At 34.5% G+C, this 22,583-nt stretch overlaps 1 protein-coding gene across 1 annotated transcript in view; it reads right to left on the bottom strand.

Annotated features, from left to right (window-relative positions):
- The window catches only part of LOC143250071 (arrestin red cell-like), a 59,149-nt gene extending 38,968 nt beyond the window's left edge, over positions 1-20,181 (bottom strand). The window contains exon 1 of the mRNA XM_076500676.1: positions 20,110-20,181. Within this exon, the coding sequence (XP_076356791.1) occupies positions 20,110-20,166 (57 nt within the window). The 5' untranslated portion in view covers positions 20,167-20,181. The remainder of the gene's footprint in view (positions 1-20,109) is intronic.
- Between the last annotated feature and the right edge of the window lie 2,402 nt (positions 20,182-22,583).

Here is a 22,583-nt window from a genome sequence, read left to right as displayed (position 1 = left end):
GTATTGCCTCTATAATAATTTGACGATATATATTTAACAGCACGTACCGACTAAAACCCACCCTTCATTACATTATGTAGTATATAAATACACTCTCTGCACGAACTTATTTTCTGAACATATTTCATGAATTACATCAGCCACTAATTCTAAACAGATGAACACATTATACATACGCTTAGTTTGTTTGTTTTGAAATTTCGCACAAAGCTACTCGAGGGCTATCTGTGCTAGCCGTCCCTAATTTAGCAGTGTAAGACTAGAGAGAAGGCAGCTAGTCATCACCACCCACCGCCAACTCTTGGGCTACTCTTTTACCAACGAATAGTGGGATTGACCGTACATTATACACCCCACGGCTGGGAAGGCAAGCATGTTTAGTGCGACGCGAACCCGCGACCCTCGGATTACAAGTCGCAAGCCTTATGCGCTTGGCCATGCCAGACCCTCATACGCTTAGTAAAGCAACGAATAATACAAATGTAGAAAATCATTCATACTTTACAATAGTGTGTATTATATAAATGAAAAATATTGAAAATGGAGAAAAAATAATAATTTTCTTTTCAATCGAATGAAAATTAAGTGGGGGCAATGATTCTCATTTTTACTGACAACAGAATTCAAACATAAAATTGAATAATTTTCCTATTTCCACCATTTTTTCTTACAGACACAGATATTTTTTTTGATTGCCTGACCTAAAATTACAAACTATTATAATTATCTATTGATTAATTATATTATAAATGTAAATTTAACCCACGAACGTTACATCACGAAATGTAAAATGTACACTTTATTACATATTTAATATATTTATTTTGCTACAAATATCTTATAATCATTGCATTGTAAAAGTAACAAATGTCTTTATTAACTGACACCTGCTGTTCATCCAAGGAACGATGTTTATAATTTCAACTGTTCAATATTCCACTAGTAAGCAGTAAAATTTTATGTGCGATCACGACTTGTAATAAAACAAGCTTTTATTAATGTGTTAACAAATATATATATACATTTTTCTTTTACCGTATATGGAATACACACAGCGCGTTTGTAATCTGCGAATTATTTTGTGCTTTCAATAAATGTTACTTTTTAAACATTCATCAGAAGAATGTTAAAATGTTATGAATTTAAGTTTTAATTAAACTAATACTTTTCCTGCTTTAACTAATTTATATAGATTAATTTTAAATTTTAATAATTAGTTTGTTAATTGTTTTTACGTTGTATTAATTAGCTCATGAAGACTTTCGATACATCGTCCTCTACACTTGTGTCTCCACAACAGGCAGTTGTCGTCCATTCTACGAAGTTTCATTATGAATTCTCTGCCTAAATAATCTATCAAAGAATAGCTCATTTTTACTTTGGGGAGGTAAATGTAGAAGATTGGCTTATTTTGAATTTCGCGCAAAGTTACACGAGGAATATCTGCACTAGCCGTCCCTAATTTAGCAGTGTAAGAATAGAGAAATGGCAGCTACTTATCACCACCTACCGCCAACTCATGGGGTACTCTTTTACCAACGAATAGTGGGTCTGACCGTCACATTATAACGCCCACACGGTTAAACGGGCGTGCATGTTTGGTGTGATGAGGATTCAAACCCGCGACACACAGATTAGGAGTCGAGTGCCTTAACCATCTGGCCATGCCAGGCTAAAAGAAAAAAAATGGGTAGGGCCTTTAATGTTCACTAGCTGAGCTAATAATACAACATACAAGCTCAACACACAAAAAAGGCAGTTGGGCTCTCCAAAATAGTACAGGGGGTCAGTTCACAGATTGACCCCTTTTTTCCCTCCCTCGGAGGTTCTAAGGATACATGCAAGGTTTGATAAGAATCCTTTAACAGTTTGCTATAGAAAGTATGTATGGATTACCCAACCATATTATCACTGATGTAATTATAAAATAAATTCAAATATGTCTATTAATAAAGACCTCACAACTACCTTGAGAACATCATCTTCCTATAGGCTATAACATACTTTTTTTTTTCAAACAAGAACTTGAAAACATATCCATATTGTAAGTAAACACGATAGTATGCTTTATTCCAAAACTGAGGTCATGCTACAATTTATTTTGTCTTTTCAATACGCTATAACATTAACATTAATTTTTATTTCAAAAGGAAATTAGAAAAAAAAGTGTATAACTAAGTTAACTATCAAGTTAAAGAAATACAGTAGCATGCATGTGATTGCTGGAAGATCTGAAACACAGTACTGAAATCAAACTTGTCTGAAGACGTTTTTTTTTTTGAGGTGGACATTAACCAAATAAGTACTGCTTTGAAAAATTGGAATGAACACATCCTCAAGATGGTAATTTGAAACCAAATCATTGTCCTTTTAGGGCTGGGTGTTGTTTTTATTTAAGTTATTTCAATGTTGCATTACTTTTAATTATTAAATAAATTCTGATTTCTAATTTATTAGACAGTTTAAAAAATAATAAATTTAAGTACCTGCTCTGATGGTAAAAATATGTCTACCTGATCAGTTTTGCTCAGACCATTTTAAAATTATGTCTCTAAAAGAAATGTTCTTACAAATAAAATATTTACAATTTTAAATGAAATTACTCTAACCATCATAAAATACATCATTCCACAACTACTTGGAATAAAAGTTATCACTGACTGCAGTTTGAAAGTTTTGATTTACAGAGTTTGAAATCTTTTGACTTGCAAGACCAATTATTTCAGAATTAATGAGATAAACTTGTACCAAATAACATTAACTACTGCTCTCAGTTGTGTTGTACCATTTTAAAAACTTATTACAACAGTATTGATGCATGTAATATGATACATACATGTCAAATATTTGATGTCTAAATTATATATGTACAAAACAATTGGTATGAGTAGAGAAAGCACTATGAAGGGAGCAAACAACATTTCAACCTTCTTTGATCATCAGGTTCAGAAAGAAAGAAAGAGGTAAGTGACTGAAAGCTGACTACATATTTCAAAGTGGTTATGTAATTGAGTTTAAGAATGTAGAGGGTGTGCTTAGATGTTGGATTATATTTATTAATACAAGTATAAAGGTGTTCCTTTGTATTGGTTGTTTTATAAGTAACGCTTCATTAATTTTGCATTTGTTTATGTTTGTTTCTCTATTTAGTATTTTGGTGTTTTCTATGGTTATGTTGTATTTATTTGATTTGCAGTGTTAGAAAACATGTAAAGGTGACTTTTTGTGTTCTGTGAATCTGGTTTCCATTTTTCTACTTGTTTCTCCAATATAGAAGTCATGGCAGTTATCACAATGTATTTTATAAATAATGTTGGTGTTGTGTTTGTCAGTGTAGTTTTTACATAGTATAGACCTTAGTTTTGTGCCTGGTTTTTGAATAAATTTGGTATTAACTGGAATGTCATATTTTGTCACTAGTTTTTGCCAAATATTGGTTATTCTTCTGCTGATGTCAGGAATATATGGTATGAGGCAGTACATGGTTTCATCATTTTTTAAATAGTGGGGTATATTTACTTTGGTTAGTTGATTTTGCTTTTTGTCTAGGTGTGTGTGTAATGTTTTCTACGGATTGTGGAGGAAACGTGTTGATGTTGATGAAGTATTGTTTTATTTTGTCTAATTCATTGTTAATGTTATCTGGTTAGCACAGTTTTATGGCTGTGTTTATTTGGTTTCTCAGTATGTTGAATTTTTGTTTTGTTTCATGTGCTGAATCCCAAGGAATGTATAGGCCATTATGGGTGATTTTTTGGTGGATTCCGGTTTTAAATTATGTATCGGTTCTTGTTATTTTGAGGTTAAAAAATGATTTTTGATTTCTTTCGTCCTATTCACATGTGAAATTTAATGTTGGGATGTATAAAGTTAATGTGATTGAAAAAATTAAGAGTGTTCTGTAGACGTGAATCCCGCAACTGTGTCTTTACACATGTGTACCAGTATAGTGGTAGATGTAAAGCTGTGTTAATTGCACAACTGCTTTCAAACATGAGGTCAGCTATTGGTCAGTTACCTCTTTCTTTCTATGTGAACCTGACATTAACTGGAAAAGGTTGAAACGTTGTTCGCTCCTCTATATAGTGCTTTCTCTAGCTATACCAGCCATTTTTTACAAATATAATTTTCTCTACAAGTGGGTTTTCTCATCATCAAGGATTTGATTTCTAACATTAAACAGGCAGTTGCATACTGAGTGTCAAAGAAAATCATTCTTTTTTTACTGGTTTTGCCAAGAAACTAAAGTTGCTGCAACATGAAAGACATTATTAAAGGATTAAAGGTGATGAAGAATATTTCAGTCAATTAATTATTGCTAAACTATTAATATGAAGGTTGTTGCTTGGAAAATAATAACTTACATTATCAAAATTCCACGTATTATCTCTGATATACAAAAGAAGGTTAATTCATGCCACTTATTTTTACAATACTCCATTTTAATCAATCTGCTTGTTGACCTCAAGATTCTTTCATTTGAAAAACACATTACACAACTCTGATATATCCTAGGGATTAATGCCACACTTGAAAACAATGCATAAAATTCTTTTTTTATAGCTGAATGTTGAATTTTTCCATTCTCTTTAACATGTATATCACAAACACATCAACATTTAAGATAACAACTACACGATTATCAGTTGCTATGGCATGAGAAACTTGATACTTATATGTAATAAAGAATTAATTTAACTAGATAGAGATATTTTTTAGCAGTGAATATACTGCAAAATCACTAGAAAATTTGTTTATTAAATTCTTGGTAAATGTTGAAATATGTTTATTTTCTTTTAAAGTATCTTGATAAAGCTAGGTAGTTAGTCTATCACGGCATGTATGTATAGATAATTTAAATGAATAAATTGTTACATGCTTTACAATCATGCATATGTATAAATTTATAGTTTTAGATTTTACATATATATCACCAGTACAAGTTGAATTTCATTCCTCATACCATACAAGTTAGAGAAAACAATTTTGCACATCTACATATTTTTGTTTAAAGGAAACAATCATAAAAAGAACATTTAAAAATAATGAGAGAATGTATCTCAAGATGGCTAGTATGGTTATTAAAACTTTTATTAAAATAGAGAACAGTGTTTCAATCTTCTTAGGTTATCTTCAGGTAAGCAAAGAAAAAGTTTCCAAACGTTGAAAATAGTTTATAAGGACTTTTATTCTTTTCTGCTGGGTCAATCAATATTTAGGAATTTGTCTCAACTTCTATGTTATATGGTACTGTAGATTCTGCTTTGTTTGTTATCAAGAACATCCTACTTAGAGTATAAGTAGAAAGTATTTTGTTTATTTGTTTGATTTAGTGTTTTATGGCACAAAGCAGCGAGGCTATCTGCGCCAGACATTCGGTAAAAATGTAAAAAATAAATAAATAAATAAATGTAGTAATAGACATAAATGGAAATGAAGATAAAACAAAAAATATAAAACCAATGTTGACACCTAGTCTACAATGTTAAGATAGAAGGTAGAGTATAAGAAGTTGTAAGGTATTTACTCTAGCAAAAAAGGTAATGATCATAACCCGCCAGGAAGATTAACAGGTAAGTTCAAGAACCACCGTCAGTCACCTGAAGTTGGTCTTTCCAGTCCTGGTTCCGGGTTATGTGTCATAGCAACCAGTATCAAAATGTAAAAGAATAAAAGTTTTAAAAGATACATAGCAAAATTGTAACAATGAGTAGCCAAATGTCCAGTAAAAAGATAAAGTCAAGTAAATGGAGTAAAATTTGTAAAAGTAAATGAAGGTAAAAACAAAACAGCAATTAAAACAGAAAATGGTGTAAAAACCAATGGTGACATCCAGTCTTCAAAGTTGTAAAATATTTACTCTAGCAGAATGGTAATGATCATAACCCGCCAGGAAGACTAACAGGTAAGTATAAAAACCACCGTCAGTCACCTGAAGTTGGTCTTTCCAGTCCTGGTTCTGGGTTATGAGTCAATATGGCCAGTACTAAAAAGTAAAGTAGTAAAAGTGTGAAATGATATGCAGCAAAAGTATAATAACAACTCGCCAGGACGACTAACGAGTAGTTCAAACGGATAGTTCAAGCAGTAGCGTTAGTCACCTGAAGTTGGCCTTTCCAGTCCTGGTGTCGAGTTATTTAATATTCTGGCCATTGTCCAATGTCAAATTGAAGGAGAGAGATTAAAACTGTAAAAAAGGAACCACAATTAAAAAGGTGTAATGAATAAATATGCAACACTTAAATGAGATTAAAAAAGATTAATGGCCATTAAAAAATTAAAAACATTATCAAGATGGACAGAGTCACCATCACCAATAACTCTGTCCAATGTTACAGACTGACCTTGGGAAAAAATATGTTTAAAATATTGCCGTCGTTGAGAATTGTAACGATGGCAAGAAAGTAAAACGTGGCTGATAGTGATTTGAGTGTTACACAAACTACACATTGGTGCATCAGTTCCAGATAAAAGAAAATGATGAGTTAAAAAACTGTGACCAATGCATAGCCTAGTGAGAACAACTTCCTCCTTCCGAACTTTACGGAAGCTAGATGGCCAAAGTCCAATTTCGAGTTTGATTTGAAAAAGTTTGTTGTCACGTTGCTCACTCCAAGTGGACTGCCAGCTGGCACAGAGCCAAGCCTTGAAGACAACACCATAGTCCATGTACAGAATAGGCATAGGAGTGATGGTGCTGAAGCAGACATATTTAGCTGCCATGTCTGCAAGCTCGTTCCCGCGCGAATACCAACATGGCCTGGTATCCAGAAAAACTGGATTGAAGTAGCTACTGATGAGAAATGGGCCAGTCGGTTTCGAATATCAGCGAGAATAGGATGTGAGCTAACGTGTAGCAATTCCAAGGCAAGTATAGAACTAAGCGAATCAGTATAAATAGTGCAGTTGGAGTACTGCTCAGCTGCAATATGATCCAGGGCAAGAGATATGGCATACAGTTCAGCAGTGAACACAGAAGCTGTAGAGGGGATTCTCTACGCAACTACTGAACCACAGCAAACCACAGTAGAGCCCACTGAATTACCTGATTTGGAACCATCTGTATAAATGGGAACTGAATGAGTGTTTGAAAGATATTCATTGAATAAAAGATGGTACTACCAATCTGGAGTATCTGCCTTTTTTAGGTGACTGAAAGAAAGGTCACATTTGGGGGCTGTAATAAGCCATGGTGGGATGGGCCGACCTGTGGAGTCTGCAATGTTATCCAAGGACAGACCCAATTCATCCAATTGCGCCTGGATGCGAAGGCCAAACGGAGCAATGACAGATCGTCTGTTCTGAAAAAGTACTGCCCACCGAGGAAGGAAAACACATTTCCAGGTGGGATGCTTTGGGGAGGAATGAAGTTTCGGAAGTATATTGTAAAGATAGTTGCAAACGGCGAAGGTGTAGAAAAGGTTCACGAGATTCAATGTATATACTTTGAACTGGAGAGGTACGGAAGGCCCCAGTGCAGAGTCGAAGTCCTTGGTGATGAATGGGATCCAGCATCTTTTAGGCCGAGGGTCTGGCAGAGCCATAGACCATTGATCCATAATCGAGTTTCGATCTAATAAGAGCACGATATACCTTTAACATTGAACAGCGATCTGCCCCCCAACTGGTAGAAGAGAGAACACGGAGGATGTTCAGTGCTCTTGTGCATTTGACCCGAAGCTGCTTTAAGTGTGGTATAAAGGTCAGTTTACGATCAAAGATAAGCCCCAAGAACTTGGTCTCTGGGACCACTGGCAGCAAAACTTCACCGATACGAAGTTCAGGATCAGAGTGAATACCCCGTCGACGGCAAAAGTGCATGCATACAGTTTTGGAGAGAGAGAAATTAAAGCCGTTCACCAGAGTCCACTTCCTTACACAATTGAGGGCGGTTTGTAGTTGCCGCTCAATATATCTTATGTTTGACGACTGACATGAGATGTGAAAGTCGTCGACATACAGCCCATTCGCAACAGTGAGAGGGAGTTGTTCAGTGATGGCATTTATCTTTATACTGAAGAGTGTAACACTCAAGACACAGCCTTGAGGGACTCCAAGTTCCTGTACAAAAGAACGGGAAAGTGTCAAACCCACATGAACTTGGAATCTCCTGTCCATTAAAAATTTTTTAATAAACATTGGTAGATGGCCACGTAACCCATATGTATGGAGGTCTCGCAAAACCCCATACCTCCATGTTGTGTCGTAAGCCTTCTCTATGTCAAAGAATATTGATACAAGATGTTGGCGGTTGAGAAAGGCTTCTCTGATAGATGTTTCAAGACGAATTAGGTGGTCTGTGGTGGGGTGCTGTCGACGGAACCCACACTGGGTGGGCGAGAGGAGGTTGTTTGATTCAAGGAACCAAACAAGACGAGCATTAACCATCCTTTCTAATGTCTTACAGAGACAGCTCGTCAAAGCAATTGGACGGTAGTTTGAAGGAATCTTGGGATCTTTCCCTGGATTAGAGAAAGGTAAAATAATAGCCTGGTGCCAGGCATCAGGAAAAACATTCTCCTGCCAGATCCGGTTGAAAACAATCAGAAGGACATCAAGAGAAGCAGGAGATAGATGGTGCAGCATGTCATAATGAATATCATCAGGTCCAACAGACGTACTGGCAGACCGATGAAGGGCCATTTTTAGTTCCACCAGGGTAAAGGGACAATTATAGTCAAAGAAACAGTCAGTTCGAAAGGAAAGAGGTGATCGCTCTGCCCGAGTCTTGATAGCCAGGAAAGTGGAGGAACAAGCAGAAGTGGTAGATACCCGGCAAAAGCTTTCACACAGAGTGTTAGCGATGTTCCAAACATCAGTCACCTCCTGACCATCAGAGAGTAAAATCGAGAGGGGGACAGAATTGTAGTGCCCATTAACCTTTCGAATCCTGTCCCATATGATCTTGGAACTGGTGGTAGAAGATATGCTGGTTGTGAACTTAATCCAAGATTCCTTCTGGCTTTGACGTCTTACCCACCTAGCATGTGCATGGGCCCGTTGGAAAGCAACCCGGTTTGAAAGTGTGGGATGTCTACGAAAAGTATCCCAGGCCCGCTTTTGAGCCTTCCGTGCTAATTGGCAAGCAGGATTCCACCACGGACGAGGATATCGTGGAAAACGTGTCGAGGTTTTAGGAATACACTGAGCAGCTGCATGTGTAATAAAGTCAGTTACCGCTGCTACACAGTCGTCTATTGATGGCTGATTTATGATGGCAGGATCAAGTTCTGCGAGAGCAGTGAAAGTGGACCAGTCTCCCTGATCCAGCTTCCACCGGGGCACGTGGGTAGGGTGGCATCGACCACGGCCAGTCTCTCTCAAAAGGATCGGAAAATGATCACTGCCTAGTGGATTACTGTCAACCTTCCATGAAAAATGGGAGAATAATGAAGGGGAGCAAACTCAGAGATCAATAGCGGTAAAGGACTGACTAAGTGCATGAAAGTAAATGGAAGAACCAGTATTGAAAAGAGAAAGATTGTGATCAGAGAGCATCCGCTCTACAGGTCGGCCCCTCCCATCAATAATAGCACTTCCCAGAGGGGATGATGTCCATTAAAATCCCCTAGGATTAGAAATGGAGATGGCAACTGCTCAACAAGAGCATCAAGATCTGATTGATCATATGTCTCTCCAGGGGACAGGTACAGAGAACAAACAGTGATGGTATGACCCAAGGAAACACGAATGGCTACAGCCTCCAAGGGTGTGTTGAGTGACAAAGACAGGGTGGGCACGTGTTGATCACCCAACAGTGCCACCCCTCCATGTACTCGACCATCACACAACCTGTCATTTCTGTACAGAGAAAACTGCCGAATGGAGACAGTATCAGCAGTTTTGAGAAATGTTTCTTGTAAAGAAAGACAAACAGGATGGTAGGAAGCAATCAGCGTTTTGATATCATCCAGATTAGAACGTAAACCTCGACAGTTCAATTGTATCAAGGTGGCCATTTTTAAGAACGGGTAGGTGAAGTGGCTGGAGAACCCTTCGGTTTACGACCACGTCTTTTTTCTTTACTGTCTTTAGTCGGAGGAGGTCTATCAACCTCCATGGATCCTGCTCTGGGTCGGGTGGGCAGGTTTTTGTTATTGGAAGGGGAATCCAGTGACTGAGGATGCAAACGAATAATTGTTTTGTCTCTTGTGGTGGGAGAAAAAGATGTATCAGAAGAAATACCTGTATTTGAAACTGAAGGACGTGGATCTTGAGGTTTGTTGGAAGGTATGGGAGGAACAGAGATGGGTGTGGAAGTCGATTCATCAACCTTTTTAACCACGGAGGTCAAAAGACTTTTCAATTGTTTTGAAAACGATTCTCTTGGAGGCACAGAGAGATCTGTCTGCACTCCCACTGTAGTTGTGGAATGAAGTGTAGCAGCATATGTCTGAGATGGAGTTGTGGACAGCAATTTCCGAGCCTCAGGATAACTAATGTTATGTGTCGTTTTCAAACGCTGCACCTCTTTTTCCTCCAACCATTTTGGGCAAGAATGAAAGTAAGAGGGGTGAGAACCATTGCAGTTTACGCAATGTGGGTTCATGTCACAGTCATAGGCATCATGGTCCTTGCCTCCACAATGAGCACATGTCAGGGAACCACGACAAGATGTCTTTGAGTGGCCGAATCTCTGACATTGGAAACATTGAAGAGAGTTTGGTATGTACGGCCGAACCCTGCAAATGAGATAACCTGCCTTGATGGTGGCAGGTGCACGTGGTGAAGTAAATGTTAACACGAGGGTATTTGTTGGCAGTGTAACTCCATCTTTGTGAGTGGAGATGCGCCTCACTGCAGAAACTCCTTGAGTGAATCTCTGACTCGGGAATGTTCTTCAAATCCCTTTCAACAATAATTCCTCGTGAAGAATTCAAGGTAGCATGGGGTGTAACCTCAATAGGTATATCCCCAATTGCCTTTGAATTCAAGAGGAGTTCACTGTGTTGGGATGTGGATGTTTCAACCAATATGTCACCAGATCGAAGTTTCTTTACTGACTTTGTAGAGGCAGCAAGTCCCTCTAGTCCCTTTTGAATAAAAAAAGGGGACATTTGCCCTAAAGGTTTTTCTGAAAGAGAATGTAATATAAGAAAATGAGGTACGTGTGTTACTGATGTTGAAGATTGCTGTTCTGAGTATTCAAGACATGGTCGCTTTACCCATTGACTGCTTTTTTACAATTTTATTTAAATTTTTTGGAGGATCCATAGGAAAAAGAAAAAATTTCGGTACCCACTGACCCCACCCACCATGGAGCCCTACAAGGGGACGCACTACAAAGTCATGCAAGGACAATGCAGCAACGCCAGAGTTTCGTGAGCACTATACCCAAACACCAGCATCAGGCACAATGTCCACAACACCCGTTGAGAACTTCCAACACTGGTACTTGGTTGACTCTAGCCCAAGTGGACCAGCCGATTGACCCAAGGGGGGCCACCCAAAGGCCGCCCGTCTACAGGAATTCGAGGCCAAAGTGGTGTGTTAGGGTTGGACCCCTCAACCACCAGGATCCTCTCCTCCCCTTCACGGGTCGCCACACACGGCAAACACGTGGGTGGATGTTTAGATCCCAGAGAAGGTAACCAGATTGAACAGAACCTTCCCTGGGAGGTCCCCTCACCACGTACAGGAATCCACACCGAAGTAGAAAGTAAACACTGGAATATGAATCTCTTAACATTGTATGTGGTAAATGCTATTCTTGTTGTCTTTACTAATGAATTCTCAAAGTCATTTCAATACTAATTCAGTCTTACGCATGGTATTGAATAATAGTGCATAGAACCTGTATGCAAATTAAAATAAACATGCTCACAAACTATATCTCATAAATTAACCACATGCAACAGTGTAGACAACAACCAAAACAGACACAAGTGAGTTAGGCATGGATAGAAAATATCTTGCCCTCTCTAAAGACCTACATGACATTTATGATTTTTTTACAACAGTTTAAACATTTGTTTATTGCAGTCATGAAAAAAACACAAAAAATACAAAATTACTTGTTTATACTTATCAATGTATTTCACTCAAGTTGTATAACAACAGATTAAAACAATAGTTATTGACGTGTTTGTGTATGCATTTCTAAGAAGGCAATAAATATCACAGTTTCAAAAAAACTGGCTATTACAATACTTTCTCAGTGTGAAGATTTTAGTTTTTTAAATAATTTATGGCTGTCCTGAAACTTCCCTTGATATTTTAAATGTCAAATTGTCTGCACAGTCTGAATCCTAATATTAAAACAATATGTTTTAGGTGTACAAAAATGTTCATTAAAAACACTTCTACATATGCAGTGATGTGAAACTAAGGTTTGTTAATGAAGTTTACTGTGTATATATAGACACATTCACAAAATGTATCCATGCAGACTTTCTGTGTAACACACTCACATTAACTTATTTATAAATATCTTTAAGAACGATAAGTCCATCTAATAAATTTATGTCTTTAAGTATAGGTAATCAGGGCTAATGCTGACACTTAAATTTTGTAATTTGCAATATGTTTCTTACTCTTAGGAACAGCTTCTTAAAATTGACAGAATTGATTTGAATATAGATTTAGAAAATTATAAACCATTTAGCTTCAGAGAATTAACTTCAGATGTTATGCATTCAGAGCAAGCAGTGATAAATAAACTCAAATTAAAACTTATTAACAAAACAATATAGTGTGCAGGTACAACTATAAAATAAATTTGGTGAACAATATTTGTGTTAAGAGATTATGTAATATCAGTTTGGACCCAAAATTAGTACCTTAATGGTTTTCCAATGGAAGTTTCCTAATCTCAAACCTCTGTATACATGTAAAACATTGCATTGTTTTATGTTATAACAGAACTGCTGTATACTCTAATATTTAACTGTTGCTTTCATTATAAATATAACTGACACTCATTGTTTCACATTACAAATCAGTCTGGTTGTAGTTAACCACAAAGCTACACAGTGGGCTATTTTTGCTCTGCTCACCAAGGTCAGGTTAATAAAAATGAGATATAGGTGTAAAAGCTAGATAAACTGATAAAAACTAACACTGTGATTTTTATCCATTAATTTATCAATCGCAATAAAAATTGCTGAACAAATATGATTTTGATATCTGTCAAAGCAAACCTTATGAAAACAAATCTGAGAAACACTACAATTACAAAAATGACACTCGTTGTAGTTTGAGAATACACGATCAGAAAATAGAAATATCTTTCAGATCTTGAATAGCTACTATATGAACATCCAAGTACACTAAAAACAAGATGTTAAAAGACCACAACTGTACAGAAATTTTGCTCAATTATTTCAATACCCTATAGCTTTAAGTATGCTCATAAACTAATTAAAACATACAGAAACAAATTACAATGAAGCAAAACAATGTTTACACAAGTTATAGATACTGAAGTAACATTGAACTTTTTCAAATATCTTTACTCGTGACAAAAAGATATACATTTTTGTACCATATACCACCAATATCAATATTAGATCTTCAGTAATTCAGAACAATGAAATATACTATCATGTGACAACTTCTATAAATCAGGCATCAAAAAGTCTCAAGATATAAAAAACGTATTGATGTAATATATTTTAACTTCATAACTGGAAAAGTTTATCTATATAAAATGTGTATTATTTCAAAAAAAAACTAAAATTTCAATCTTAAAGGAAAATAATGTAACAGATGGCTTGAAAACTAAACACAAACATTAATAATATATGTACTTGTTTAAACATCTGAACAAACAGCAATATTGTCAAAATAATAAATTATTAATGAGATGTACTGTATTTTACACTTTGTAAGATGCATTTTTTTATTTAAAAATACTTTGAAAAATCCCCATGCTTCTTCCAAGACAAAAGCAATAGGTTGAGGCAAGAGGTAAGCTTAGGATCTACTCAAAATTATGATCATACAGATCATAATCTCATTACTTATCAACTACAAGTATTTTCAATAGCATAAAACATTAATTTTAACTAATGTTGTCAATATACTGTAAAGAATATGATGTGCTTAACTGTATTTACTCGGCTGAAAAAAGTCAAGGCTGCAACAAGGTGTTGGTTGCCGAGTGAAAATAATTCTTCTAAGAATTCTCTTTCTAAAATTAGAATGATTCTTCTACTGTGTAGCATCTCACAAGGCATAAAATATGGTAATTGAATAAAGTCATTTTCATGTATTCTGCACTACCATAAATGCTCTTTACTTCTGGTAGATATGAATGTTTTTAATTTATACATTAAAATTAAAAATGAACATGCATCTCTTCCTCTGAATCACAGTGGTAAATGACCAATACATATGCATTAGCAACCACATGCAACTTGTATATGACATCTATTATAAAAATGTACACACAAATTTAGAAGTAAAATTAAACTCATACCTATATACGTCAACAAAATGAATAGTAGGTGCATACATTGTACAACTGATATAGTGATTTTTATTATGAACATCATTGTTCTGGAAATAATGTTATCAAGCATACAGCATACTTAATTTATATATACTTCATACATGTACATTCTACAGAAGTTAAAAGTTTCTTAATTAAATAATATACGTCCATCTATTATACAGTGTAATTACAATCTGCATCAGCCTATATTCTTTGAAGCTATGATTTTTTGTTCAATTCAAAAATTAAGCTATTCTTAAAACAAGAATAATTGTACCATTTGAAGTATTTAGAAGTGAAAAAGGTTCTATGCAAATGTATTAAGGATAATACAACTGAAATGAAAAGTTTAGGAACAACAGTTGAAATAAACTTTGAATATTCAGTAATCAGTTATTTGAAAATACTTCATATAAAAATATCAAATTTCTATACATATTTTTGTGACTTAAATCACCCAGGCTGTAAATTGAAGGTTACTAAGCTACCACATAAGATTGCTCTATGTTCTTGTACAGCACTCATGTTGTAAGGTTAAACTGTGTAGAATTTAGAACAACAGTGAAATCTCTTGTGCATGAACTAATTTATTTTTAATGTACACACAAACTATGTCACAATCCAAATTAATCATACTGTTCACATACTAAGTATAGGATTATCCTCTAGTAAAGAGGATCTTATACCATTCTGACCCAAAATTAGCATCCTACAGGTTATTCAATGGAAGTTTCCTAAACTTTAACCCCTGTATATATGTAAAACATTACAGCTGTAGACACTAATATTTAACTGTTGCTTTCATTATAAATATAATTAACACTCATTGTTGCACATTAAAAATCAGTCTGGTTGTGGTAAAGCACAAAGCCATACAGTGGGCGATTTTTGCTTTGCCCACCAAGAAACCCAAATTTTAGTATTGTAAGCCTGTAGGTTTACCACCAAAATGGTGGAGAAAAACTTATAAAGAATGAATGAAACACATATGAAAACTAATCTAGAGTGATAAGAAAGGATTTAATTTCCAAACATTTCAAAATACATGTGCTACTTATAGTTTACAAACACTAGTAAAACACAAATGACTACACTTTTCCAGAAAATATTTACATGTAAGTTTTACATGTACAATGACAGTAAGACAATACTGATTGATAACATACATTATAAATAAATGTATGCACCATTAAAATATTTATCATGTCTTCTGAATACAAAAATTATGAAGAAATGAAAATGAATTTAATATGAAAAAGCAAAATTTTAAACTGAAAGTGTAATCCCATTGTTCATTTTATATGTAAATATCTTTTCAATCCTTCTTTGGTTATGCCTATTTTCATAATTTCTGACAATTGTATGTAGCAGTGTACATAAAGTAATAACATAAAGGTTGCATTTATTTCATCAGATGAACTCATTTCATCAAGTAATCTCTCTTGATTCATTATGGTCAAAAAATATCCAAATAAATTTCATTTTGATATTTTCCTGCTCAATTTCATGTTTACAGAAGCCACTGTATCCACTTCATATGTATTTTACTTTTCTTGATACTAAAAGGGTTTCCTGGAAATATTGGATAAACTACTATGTTTGATACACAATATATATACATCCCTTTTATAGCATATTTTTATTTATTTCATTGTGTTCAGGCCTATGTAGCACAATTTTAGTATATAGCTACAATGTACTTAACACATGAAAATAATTCCAGTATTACTGTCAGCATGAACCATATTAACAATATAGTGTGATATAGGACTGTTACAATGTGGCTACTCCTTTTATACAATTTAATATATTAGTTTGTTTACTGTTAAACACAAGGTTACACAGTGGGATATTTGTGCTGTGGCTGAGTATTAAAACCCAATTTTGAATGTCATTAAACCCAGAGATTTAATACCGAGCCAGCCACTAGGCAATTTTACTCAGACTGCAATGGACAAAGGTCACATGTACAAGTAGTGGTTGCAGGCAAACTTGGCTTTCATAACATCAACATGTTTAATATTTAAAACCAGATTTTCCATTGTGTTGCAAAATTGAGAGTTGGAAAGTTTAGACTCTTTACTTAGATTTTGCATAAGGTTTAAAGTTCCATTAATAATGTAAAGAAAGAACAAATAGTTCACTAGAAATGCAAAGTCTCTTCATACAAGAAAAAACCAGCAAAATCTAAAGTTATTGTTTGTTTATATCATATATTTCATTATCAATTGCATTATCAGTGATACAGTATGATATGATTTCAGGAGATATATCCCTTAGTATGCAATTTTTGTAAAATTTATTATGATTTTGTTAAAAACTAGTTAATTAGACTGCAGAGTGACTGAGTAAGAGAAATCAAGTGAGATTAGATCTTTCTACCTGACAGTGAACCAAATAAGCCTGTTTTTTTTTCTTATTTGCATTGATGACCTTTAATTAGTACATCTTGCTGATGCATTTTGAATTTCGTGCAAGGCTATATGAGAGCTATCTGCACAAGCCGTCCATAATTTAGCAGTGTAAGAAAAACTAGAGGAAAGGCAGCTAGTCACCACCACCACCCACCAACTCTTGGGCTACTCTTTTACCAACCAAAAGTAGGATTGACAGTTATATTATAACACCCTCATGGCTGAAAGAGAGAGCATGTTCAGTATGATGACGATTCAAACCCACAACCCTCAGATTACAAGTTGAGTGACTTAACCACCTGGCCATGCCAGGCCCTGTTTTTATTATTAAAGATAATAAAATGATTCTGTATATTTATAGACATATTGAGTACAAGTCAAAAGAGGTAATTATCACTACTTTGGCCATAGTTGGAATACAATGCACAGTATGCATAATATGGATACTGACTTTTTGGAAAGGGGTTAGGTGATTAAAAGGTACTATGGTGGTAATAAAAAGTTCATCATATTTGAATGGACTAAGATATCTCATTTTCTCTTGAGGAAAGAGAGGTAAAATGTGAACTTACTAAACTTTAAAATATTTATATCCAGAAGATAAACAGAATAAAGTCCTCTTAATTTCTTTGTGTTGAATGCTCATGATAGTAAGTTGAGGTGATACAACTTATTTCTTTTTTTTTATATAGAGGTTAAGCTTTTGTTAATATGTTCTCCTAGTATGGTATTTGTAGAATAAGTTGCCATCAGCATCAGTGGAAACTAAGAAGTACATATGATGGAGAATTTCTGTTGTTTTTATACATGAACATCCTTTATGAACCAAATAGCCCCTTGCTGTATATTATGTCATGTACTATGCTGCATTCAAATTGTATAACATTTCATAATATTAAAGGTAATTCTCACTTTTAATGCAACACTTTGAAACATTAAAGGCAATTTAGTGTAACCTGTGATGTAACCTGTGAGGTGCCAGAACTGTAAGTTATATGTATTGATGATAGCTCATTATGTATTAATTGGTCCAATTTATGAAACTTATTTTATTGATGTATAGGATGTTATGAGTTATCATTATGTTCTGTTAAAGGTATAACTAGTATTACACGAGTACTTACATACTGGAGAAGAGGTGGTGTTGTGACAAATGTACAAATGATAAACGTAGAGCATATTATGGATCCTCTCAGATAAAGGAAATCTCCTTTCTTTGCAATTTGTTACAAAAGCAACAATGAAAACCTGTTTGTTTCTTTGAAGTTAAGCACAAAGCTACATAATGGGCTTTCTGTTCTCTGCCCACCACTGGTACTGAAACTAGGCTTTTAGCATTTTAAGTCCAAAGACACACTGATGTGTCACTGGGAGCATGAATATGTTTGCAGTTATAATACTGAAAATTTTAATTAACAAATTGGACGAATTTTCTACCCTTCTATGCACAACAATAACTTCATATGATCAGTACTGTTACCTATGCCTACTGTAAATTGCAGATAGTTATATAAGTATAATGCTTTGACTTAAGGAAAAATCCTAATAGACCGACCTGACTCTTACATGTATATAAAAAGACAACAAGGGATATGTTGGTCCATCTAGACAGGGTTCTTTACTAGGGGTGTGAAGAAGATGATGCGAGGATATGAATAATTAAAGCAAATCTATATTTTACATAAGAGTATGCTTTATATTTCTCCACGAAATGGTTACTGATTTGTTGGTTAAGAACCACATCTAGACCATTCCATTCATTGTACTAAATTCTAAAATAAAACTCTAGTCAGCTCATTAACAGCATCTACCACACATGAAGGCAACCCATTCAAAAGATCAACCAACGTGTCAGAAAAATAAAGATATCTTATCTGATTGACTTCTATCCTGACAAAAGTTCCCCTAACTTTCCCATTCTCATCAATATATTAAAATAAAAAGTGATACTGTATCAACACTATCAATTCTAATTAAATATTAAAAGTTTTGGTAAGATCCCTTTTAACTCTTAATTTTTTAAGGCACATACAAGTTCAGAGATATTAAGCTATGCTCATATGTCCTTTCCATCCAAGACATGATCCTAAAACCTCTCCTCCAAATCCATTTCCAACATATTAATATTCCTTCTGAAAGCCCAAAACTGAACACAGTATTCCAACTCTAGTTTAACTATGGGTATATACAATAATGTTATAAACGCTTTAGATTTGTATTCAGTATTTCTGCAGATAAAACTTAAATCTAATTTGTCCTAATATTAGGAACACTACATTGTTTGAATGGTTGAAGAGACTGATGAGACACCTATATTTAGTGTTTATTATTCATTCCCTGGTTACAGTGCTTAAGAGTAGTTTGAGTGATAAATGCTAACAGTCTGCAATGTGAAACAGATGCAAGGAGTGTTTTTATAAAAGTTTTATTTGAAAACATCTGAAATAGAATACACATTTATGAAAGTTAGTGGTGAAATTGTTCAGTTTGCATATATCATGTAGGTGAAACTGATGGCTATCCAAAATAAAGTAGAAGTAATGATTAAAGAGAAGGGTAAACTATGACAAATGACAGCATGAATTAAAGAGATATTGAAGCTTTTACATGCAAAATATAGTGATTAATGATGATTTTCAGGAACTAAAAAAAACAATACTAACAGGGATTTTGTTATAATGAGCTGGTTCCAAAAATAACGTATGTCAGACTGTAGCTTTGCGCAGTTGAGAAACTAGGGTAGGAAAAGATAATTAAATGGAAATATAAAAGTAGGAATGAAAATGTTCCTGAAAGACAAGAACGTTGTTGTTCATATCATAGGTGATTATTTAGCACGGTATGTAATTACTGCAAATACGAAAAGTGTGCGAGGTGAACATACTGAAAATAATTAAATTATGCTGTACATATCACGAAGCTAAAGTGGTCGATATAACTGACAAAGCAATTGAAGTAGTAAAACCAATGGGTAAATAAAACACCCGGCAATGAAGAACGATCTTTCAAACACTTAATTATAAGTACCCGGCAGTCCAATAGTTTAAATAATGATCAAGTACAATATTAATAATATTATTATTATTAATTATCAAAAATTATATATATATCATATATAAATAATACACACTAAAAGTTTATCACAAGATGCTATAATTCCACGTTATGTCAATTAGTAAAGTAGACATTAATAAATCTTATCGAGTTTTGCATTACTACCATACTACAACTTCCAATAATATATGCTTATTACAACATTACCTCTGAAATGTTAGAAGAGCATATAGCTCCAGGTAACAAACGGCTCAAGTGCGACATGTTAAATTAATTATGAATTTGCTCACTAGACCCGTAAAACTCATAATAGATGAAAAGATAGTTACAAACATTTATTTTGTGCATTAACTATTAAATATATTCTGATATTATTAAATATTTATCTTAGGAAATACTTATACTACTGACTGTTTTGCCACACAAAGCCGTGCACAACAAAACACAAAATTTAATCAAAGTTTTTAAGTCAATTTTAAACGCAAAAAATAAATAAAATAAAAATTTCTCATTAATTAGTTTGTTTATTTGTTGATAAGCGTGTGTGTTTTTGTGTTTTCTTTTTGCAGAGCCACATCGGGATTTTAGCGTTGTAAATCCGTAGACTTACCTCTTAACCAGCGGGGGATTGTAGATAAGCACAAAGCTACAAAGAGATTATCTGTGATTTGCCCATCACGGGTATGGAAACTCGGATTTTAATGTTGTAAGTCCCTAGACATTCCGCTGCGCTACTGGGAGAGGTGTATTTCTGGCTTTATAGACTCCAAATTCAATGGACTGTTATCAAAATTATCTTAAACGTGATTTGCTTTGATATGGTAATTTTTGCAGTGAGAATATCAACTCCAAACATATATATTTGTTATGTAAAAATATAAGGTATTTGTAAATATATATAACTAAAGTTATATTTTAGTTATTACTTTTGATTAAGATTTAAAAAATAAGTTAATAATGGAAATTGAACAGCGAACGAATGAAAAAGACAAGCTTAACAATTAATATGATAATGAATAATTACCACTACAGTAAGGATGATAAATAATAATGATAATAATTGTGAGAGTAATAATGATAATTTCCAAAATACTTATCAAAAATTATATATTTATAAATAGCATAAATAATCTTACTGGTAACTTATCACAAGATGCTCTAATCTGCAGTTTGTGGTCCCTCAGTGGCACAGCCGAATGCCTACGGACTTATAATGCCAGAAACCGTGTTTAAATTCCCGTGATGGGAAGAGCACAGATATCCTATTGTGTAACTTTAGGCTTAGCTACAAACAAACAAACAATCAGTTCCCTGCAACACAAAATATTTGGTCTATTAACTGTTTAGCCCCACCAGGCGGTATTCAAATGGAAGATCTGTTTCTAATCAAATATTATGTTGTTGTTTCTTTCTATCAAATTCTGAAACTCGTAAATAAGTGGTAGAAATTTAGAATGTCGGCACTACTTTACCTTTCTCTGTCTACGTTTGAAACAAATGAAAGTAGATTATTTTAGTGCTATGTTAACATTTTTGTAATTCTTTTAACGCTGGAACCAGTGAATGAATTTCTACTATATTTTATATTGAGAATTATGCTAATCTGAAACTCATAAACGGCCCGGCATGGCCAAGCGCGTTAAGGCGTGCGACTTCTAATCCGAGGGTCGCGGGTTCACATCCCCGTCGCGCCAAACATGCTCGCCCTTTCAGCCGTGGGGGCGTTATAATGTGACGGTCAATCCCACTATTCGTTGGTAAAAGAGTAGCCCAAAAGTTGGCGGTGGGTGGTAATGACTAGCTGCCTTCCCTCTAGTCTTACACTGCAAAATTAGGGACGGCTAGCACAGATAGCCCTCGAGTAGCTTTGTGCGAAATTCAAAACAAACAAACAAACAAATCTAATGGACACTATCAATATACAGACGGCTCGGAACAAACTTCAAGGTAATCCTGTATGCTACATGCAAATGAGATATATCCCATTCATAGCAAAACCAAGTGACATGAAAAGTAACTCTGTACTGTAAAGATGACCTGAAAAAAACTTTTTAGGGAACTGGTTAAAGATGCACCAGGAATGTATTATTACTACTAAGTTACGTAAACAACATTAGTTCCATGTTGCTCATGCTATTCATTATGATTATATTGTACATTGAAGTGAAATGCCATGAGATGCATTGATATATATCTGGTAAGCACTCACTAGACAGTGTAAGTTAAATGACCAATGATTTGTATTTAAAATGGCAAAATGAGTTATTCTCGATTTTCATAAATCTCAAATAAGAGGGAATGACTTACACTATTTCGTAAAACTCAATATATAGAATGTGTTTGTATGCACTGTGTAATGCCAACTAGGTCATGTTTCATGGTCATTTCCATTAGACTGGCTTCATCACAAATCCTTAAAGTGGAATTAAAGGAAGCATAACTGTAAACATTCTCAGGATGTTCAGTGAAACATCACCGAATAACAGCAGTCGAATACTTTGTATTCGATAGGATAAACAAGTCATGTATAGAAACAGGTGAGAAAATAAATTTTCTTTCTACATGCCTAAAACCTTACTTCCTTCATGAAGGATCTTCCTGAAAGATCCAGATATGTTAGAGCTTAAAAACGATTACAAGATATAATTTAAATACGTACAAACAATGGGGACATTCAACAA

Source organism: Tachypleus tridentatus, chromosome 1 (genome assembly GCF_004210375.1).
Source record: "Tachypleus tridentatus isolate NWPU-2018 chromosome 1, ASM421037v1, whole genome shotgun sequence".
NCBI classification, from domain to species: domain Eukaryota; kingdom Metazoa; phylum Arthropoda; class Merostomata; order Xiphosura; family Limulidae; genus Tachypleus; species Tachypleus tridentatus.
The sequence above is the reverse complement of the archived record's forward strand: the minus strand, read 5'-3'. Positions and strand labels throughout refer to the sequence as shown.